This window comes from Triticum dicoccoides, chromosome 7B, assembly GCF_002162155.2.
Source record: "Triticum dicoccoides isolate Atlit2015 ecotype Zavitan chromosome 7B, WEW_v2.0, whole genome shotgun sequence".
In the NCBI taxonomy this organism is placed as follows: Eukaryota; Viridiplantae; Streptophyta; class Magnoliopsida; order Poales; family Poaceae; genus Triticum; species Triticum dicoccoides.
Window position 1 is genome coordinate 675436697 of NC_041393.1, and position 7304 is coordinate 675444000.

The window sequence follows — 7304 nt, forward strand, 5'->3', positions numbered from 1 at the left end:
TTCTCAATGTGTATATCGAATTGTGATCCGAATATATTTTAGGGTTTGTAGTCAAGCCGGCAGTCGGGTCGGGTTTGACCGGGTAGAGCTCTATGAAACCCATGCCCGAATAGCAAATGGGCAAAGGAGCAGACCCACGACCCTACCCATGGGTCTTGAGTCATACCCATGCCCGAACCCATCGGGCAACCCGACCCATTAGGGAACCCATCGGGTTTGAAATAAATATTTATTTTTACTGTCACATGACACAAATGACTGCACCTGCTTGAGGAGCGAATCTTTCTCAAAACCACAAGTTGTTGTGATGGCAAGTTACAGAAACAAGCGGCCAGCAGCTGGAGAGCGGCCGTCCTGCACGCAGCGGCAGATGCACGCAGCGCATCGACGGCCGTGCTGCGCGAGGGGATCCGTGCAAAAGAAAATGTCAAAATCAGTAAAGCGGACATACTGGCTCGATACAAGCAAATACAGCGCTCAAGTCGCCCGTGGTGGGCTCGGCCCGGGTACAGGTCTGACGCCCAAAAGTGGACAGACTATGCAGTGTGGGGCATTGTCCTTTTGGCGCGCGGGCCCGGCGATTTGACCAGGAGTACAGCTCGGGTGCATGTCATGTGGGGAGCACAGCTCGGGCGCATGTCTTGCGGAACCGCAAGAACAGCAGCCGGTGCTTCCGCTGCGACGTGCAGTCTTCACGTCACGGCGGCCCGGCTCCAGTAAAATACACACAGCCCTCCGTCCTGCCCCAGTTTTCAAGCTGAATGATGAGCAAAATACACAAAAACAGCAACAAAAACTAGTTCATCTGATGTATGGGCGTACAAAAATCAGACTAAATCCTTGGTTCGGGCACTTGTAGAAACGGACGCCGGGGTTCCGGTCTGTCCCAGAGACGAACCATGAGGGGGGGGGGGGCACCATGCACGCATGCAGGGGACGCGTCCTCTGGTGTGTACGACGTATACGTTGCCCGTGAGCTCGCTCTGGGCATGGACGAAATGTGCAGCGTGGGCGTTCATGGCCTAGCAACTGTGTGGTGTCAGGTTTGGTCCTTTGAATACGCATATACATTTCAGTTTGCTTTCCAAGATGCCCTAGGTGCAGCTGCTGCTGCGTTCAGAGATGCACTTCTCCCAGCAGCTGCTTTTTATAGACTCCGCGACTTCTCTATTCCCATGGCTAGCCGAGGTGGTACTAAACTTTACTAGGTGCCTGAACCAACGATGTGTGTGTTGTATGGGCCGAACATTGTTGGGCCTTCATTCTTGAAAAGAAATGTGAAAGAACCAAAGGCCTAGAGATAAATAGTAATATAGTTGTGCGTTGTTGGGCTTCCTACGTTTTTGCCTTGTGGCCTTTAAAGACATGTACAACATTACGTACATGACTGGGTCATTTGTTTATGAGGTTTGGGGCTCTGTACAACTTATATATCTGATGTATGTACATCCTATGCAACATATGAATGTGAAATTTAAAGGTATTTTGATTAATAATTTTCATCGGGTAACCCATGGGTACAAACTTAGACCCATGCCCCGCCCATCGCTAATCGGGTTACCCATCGGGCTTGCCCATGGTTGAACACGATGACCCATACCCTACCCATTTGTGTCGGGTGCCCATGGGCGCGGTCACCGATGGGTCGGATTGCCGGGTTGAGTTTGTAGACACATATGCTGAGAACATCCATGGATTTTTTTTTCTGTTTTTTTGAAACATTTCAATTTGATTTTTTTGAATTGGTATCATGGGAGCATATAATTGTTGGTACCACCTGGTATTTCCCCACACTGCATATGCCCTGCCTTTTTTTTCAAAAAGAAAGATAACCCCGGCCTCTACATCAATACCATATTGCCCTGCCCTGGCTTCCCGATGCCGCACATCACTGGCTCCAGTCCACATCGCAGCCCTCAGTGCACGACGGACCGGGCGCAGCCGAAGCCACACAGCTGAGCTCGGCCGCGATCCCAGGGAAACCTTGTCGCTGCGGCACGATGTGACGCACGCTCCGTTCCCACGGCGGTACGATGTGACGCACGCCACTGCAACGCCTTGCCGATGGATTGAGAGGCATAACGCGCGGCCGGGGTACGTCGGATACTTTCTCCGGCTTGCCGGCCGGGTTCTCGTACTCTACGTTCTCACGCGAGGGCAAGTCCGGCCGGGCTCTCGTACTACTCGGACAAAGGCGCGCACGCGCACGGCCGGAGGTCGCACTCGCAGGCAGGAAAGAATCCGCATACGGTCTGAAATACGTCCCATCATCGTTTTGTACTCTTCAATCAATCTTTCCCACACCACAGCGGCATTAGTAAGTTACCGTATGAACCCGCGTCGCGCTCCGTCGGCTCAACAAATACTCCTGATATACGGTGCTTGTCCATCCAATAATACAATGTTTGTTTTTCACAAGCATTCCCACGTACGTTCACCACACTTTTTTTTTGCATGGCGTTCACCACACATTTTGCCCAAATAATACAATGCTTGCTTTCACAAATCACAATCGAATCATACGATATTACTTCTACCTTTTGTTTGTTTATACGCATGCGGTATAAAAGCAGCGCTCGCATTCCGGAACTGCAGCCCACTGCATCTCAGCCATGGCATCTATTCCCAAGCTTGTGATTCTCCTGCTGTGCACCTGTCTTCACACTCTCCTTGCTCACGGAGGGGACGATCTTCGCACCTACAAGGTTCTGCACGCTGGCGCTCTCAAATCTGCCACCGTCAACTGCTCCCAGCCCCAAGGTGCAGTAACATTGTCCATGGACGCACATGCATGCAATGTTACTATTAGTTTCCTTGCACTATTTTGAGGATATTTTGAGCACGTTTGTTATCGTGTTTCCTTTTCCCCTGTTCGGTTCTTTCAGTGACTCCATCATACGGCGGGGTCACGGTGCCGTTGCACCACCGGCACGGCCCGTGCTCGCCCTCGCCTGTACCCTCCACCAAGGCGCCGACCTTGCAGGAGATGCTCCGGCGTGACCAGCTCCGGGCCGCTTACATCACACGGAAGTACTCCGGCGTCAAGGGTGGCGCAGGTGACGTGGAGCAATCGGACATTACCGTGCCCACCACGCTGGGCACCTCCCTGGGCACGCTAGAGTACCTGATCACCGTCGGCATCGGCTCGCCGGCCGTGACCCAGACCATGCTCATCGACACCGGCAGCGACGTGTCATGGGTGCAGTGCAAGCCTTGCTCGCAGTGCCACGCGCAGGCGGACTCGCTCTTCAACCCCAGCTCGTCGAGCACCTACTCCGCGTTCCCCTGCAGCTCCGCCGCCTGCGCGCAGCTCCGCCAGAGAGGCTGCTCCAACTCCCAATGCCAGTATATTGTCAAATACGGCGATGGTTCGACCGGGACTGGGACTTACAGCACCGACACGCTCGCGCTGGGCTCCAGCACCGTCAAGAACTTCCAGTTCGGGTGCAGCCAGTCTGAGTCGGGCAACCTTCTCGAAGACCAGACCGATGGGCTCATGGGGCTCGGCGGCGGCGCAGAGTCTCTCGCCACCCAGACAGCGGGGACCTTCGGCAAGGCCTTCTCGTACTGCCTCCCGCCGACTCCGGACTCGTCCGGATTCCTCACTCTCGGTGCAGCAACCTCGGGTTTCGTAGTGAAGACGCCGATGCTGAGGAGTAGTGAGGTCCCGTCGTACTACGGCGTGCGCCTTCAGGCCATCAGGGTGGGAGGCAGGCAGCTCAGCATACCTGCCTCGGTCTTCTCCGCCGGGTCAATCATGGACTCCGGCACAATCATCACGCGGCTTCCGGCGACGGCGTACTCTGCGCTGTCGTCGGCGTTCAAGGCCGGCATGAAGCAGTACCCGCCGGCGCAGCCCATGGGCATCTTCGACACGTGCTTCGACTTCAGCGGCCAGTCCAGCGTCAGCATACCGAGCGTCGCACTGGTGTTCTCCGGGGGCGTCGTCGTCGACCTCGCCACCGACGGGATCATTCTGGACAGCTGCCTCGCCTTCGCGGCCAACACCGACGACAGCTCCCTCGGCATCATCGGCAACGTGCAGCAGCGGACGATCGAGGTGCTGTACGACGTCGGCGGCGGCGCCGTGGGGTTCAAGGCTGGTGCATGCTGATCGGCGCGCACAAGGACACCGTTGATACTATTGGGATCTCCAGTTCGTCGTATACTAGTTTGCTGCTGCGAGCTATAGTAAAAGTGTCATAGTACATGAAGTGGGGCCAAACCATCAGCGCACTATAGTGCTTCGACTTGCAACGTGATGCAAGCGTGCAAACTACCAACCAAATCATACTTGTAATTGTCTTCGGGTAGTTTAATAAGAATGAACAAAGTCTTAAAAAAACCTTGAACTCGTAGTCGGGATCGGAAATGAACCCTGAACTCTAAATCTCTGAAAGCAACACCCTATCTTATCCAATCCCGACTTATCCCGAACCCTTTTTCATTGTACACCGATACTACTGAACATCAGATTTGACGGGACCTCCCAGCGAATGATTAGTTCATGCTGTGAGGGTCGAGCAAGCGACGGATTTGTTTGCTAAAAGGACACCTTCAGCGTGAACCCTCCACATGGACAAACTTGTCATTAACATGAAAAGATAAGGTCTTGGGCAAAAAAATGGGCCAAAAAGAACCAGTTTTGCCTCTAGAAAAAACAGGCCTTGGAAAAACTAATATTTCTTCGCCCGACTTAATTAACCAAAGCATGCAGACTTACCATCAATTTTATAATAAAACTACCGCATAGCCATCATCATTGTTGCCTATATGAATTCCTCGTGCTTCATAGGGTTCATGAGAGAAATGGTCATTGCTTCACCGGTGGCTCTGAGCTCTCGCTTAGATGCTCAGCGACGAGTTCATCCCCGAGCCCCAGACCCACCTTATGATCATACAACTTATCAAAGAATATCTCCATGAGTCTTCCGCACCACAGACCCCCCTTTTTCTCAAAATCTTCATGCACACTGGGATGCCACGATAAATTTTTACTTCGACCCGAATCGAAGGAGTAAATATACTCCACCGAAACGGGCTCGAGTAAATTTTTTGTTGCTCCGTCGCACACGCCCACCTCTGCCCCCCTCCTCCCCGACCCTCATACGTCTCTAACATATCTATAATTTATGAAGTACTCGTATCATGTTTACAACAATTTATATGGTTTTGGTGTACTTTTATATGATTTTTATGGAACTGACCTAGTGCCCAGTGTCAGTTGTTATTTTCTGCATGTTTTTGGCTTTTCAGAAAATCCCTATCAAACGATGCCCAAATGCCACGAAACTTTACCATGATTGTTTATGGATCAAAATAGACCACGAAGTACGGAGTACCGGAGATGCACCAGGGGTGGTCAAGGGAGCCACAAGCCTGGGGGCGCGCCCACCCCCCTCTAGGGCGTGCCCCTTGAGCTTGTCGGTCCCTCATGGGCCCCCCTGACGTGAATCCAATGCAGCAAATTCTTTTAAACACCCAAACTGAAAGAGTTACGGCCAAACCCACTCCCCTCATCCGCGACCGCGCCGCCCCCGCGAGCGGCCGGCCGCGCCTTCCCTCCTCCCCAGCGCGCGTCCCCCTCTCTCCTCCTCCTCCCTGCCGCCGTCGCCGGCGCCCGCCTCGGGCCTGGCCCGGGCGACGTTGGTGGCGGCGGCCCCCGGCCCTTCCCCGTCTAGGGTTTCTCCGGCGCGGGACGGAGTGGCTCCGGGCGGTGTCTTCAGGCGGTGGCGGTCCTGCGCGGCAGCGGGGCAGCACGGTGGCGCGGGCTGGCGGCGCCCGCCCGACCCAGATCTGGGCCCTTCGGGCTCCATCTGGGTCGGGGCGGGCCGGCGACAGGCGTGGCGTCGGTGTGGCCTTCAAGAGGCGCTGGCGAGCGGTGATGATCGGCGGGGTGCTAGCGGCGTCGAGACCTGCTTGCTGCAGCGTGGCCGGCGGGGCTTAGCGGGCCCGTTTCGGTCCTGGCCGGGCCAGGGGTGGCCTGGTATGCTCCGCTGCCGTGTCCGGATGGCTACCGCAACGGTGCTGGAGACGCGGGCCTCCCGCACGACGGCGGTGGAGGTGGTTCCCTCCCGCTCGGCCTTGATGCTGCTGCTTCCGTCGCTCGGATCTTCTCTCCGGTCTTCTTGGCCTCGTGGTGGTGTTCACAGCGAGACGGTGTTGGTGGCGACGCAACCGTGCTGGTGCATAGTTGGGCGGTGGTTTGGCTGGTCGGCTCCGATTGGTTGGTGGGGTTTGGCGTGCGGGAGAAATCCTTGCTAGTTCGTCCGGCTCCGATGCGGTGACACCGGCGGGTGCCACTATCCCTTCTTGGAGGGTGTCGGGAGTGGCTATCCCCCACCTCCCTCCGCGTACTGGGGGAAACCCTAGGACTTCTCCGGACAGCAGCGTCGTCGGTGCCGCATCCCTGCTTGGAGGTGCTTCTTAGTTCGCGGTAGACTGGAGCCTCGGGTTGTGGTGGTTTGTTTCTGGAGGGCGCAGCGGTCGCGGGTCTTCCGCGCTTTGTCGAACTGCCGTTGTTGGCAGTTTTTCTTCTTCTTTTTCTTTGGGCTTGTTGTGCTGCTCGCCCCAGCATTGTGTACAATGATGGTTTGCTTTGAAATACAAAGTGGGAAAAAATCCTTTTTCGGTAAACACCCAATCCCCCGAAACGTATTGCAAAAAGCTCTGCCGATTTTTGTTTTTTCAACCGGGCCTCCCCTATCACTAATTGCTTACCGGAAATACAAAGTTCAACGGCCTCGTACAAGCATGGACGAGGAGAAGGCAAGGAAGGGAAGCAAGCTGGCGCACTGGCAGGAAACCCGCTGCGAATGCTACTGAACGTCAGATTTGACGGGACCTCTCAGCGAATGATTCGTTCATGCTGTGAGGGTTGAGCAAGCGACCGATTTGTTTGCTAAAAGGACACCTTTAGCATGAACCCTCCACATGGACAAACTTGTCATTAACATGAAAAGATAAGGTCTTGGGCAAAAAAATGGGCCAAAAAAACAATTTTGCCTCTAAAAAAAACAGGCCTTGGAAAAACAAATATTTCTTGGCCCGACTTAATTAACCAAAGCATGCAGACTTACCATCAATATTATAATAAAACTACCGCATAGCCATCAGTATTGTTGCCTATGTGAACTCCTCGTGCTTCATAGGGTTCATGAGAGAAATGGTCATTGCTTCACTGGTAGCTCTGAGCTCTCGCTTAGATGCTCAGCGACGAGTTCATCCCCGAGCCCCATACCCACCTTATGATCATACAACTTATCAAAGAATATCTCCATGAGTCTTTCGCACCACAGACCCCC

General features: G+C 54.3%; 1 protein-coding gene across 1 annotated transcript; it reads left to right on the forward strand.

The window, feature by feature from the left end:
- The first annotated feature begins 2599 nt into the window (after positions 1–2599).
- On the forward strand, positions 2600–4352 carry LOC119335775 (aspartyl protease family protein At5g10770-like). Its single transcript, XM_037607851.1, has 2 exons — positions 2600–2760; positions 2886–4352. The coding sequence occupies exons 1-2, from the start codon at positions 2613–2615 to the stop codon at positions 4112–4114; spliced, it is 1377 nt and encodes a 458-aa protein (XP_037463748.1). The 5' UTR covers positions 2600–2612; the 3' UTR covers positions 4115–4352.
- The last annotated feature ends 2952 nt before the right edge of the window (positions 4353–7304 follow it).

Coding starts and splice junctions, on each gene's coding strand:
- LOC119335775 (XM_037607851.1), top strand. CDS start 2,613: ATGGCATCTATTCCCAAGCTTGTGATTCTCCTGCTGTGCACCTGTCTT. Junction 2,761..2,885: donor CAACTGCTCCCAGCCCCAAG/GTGCAGTAACAT, acceptor CGGTTCTTTCAG/TGACTCCATCATACGGCGGG.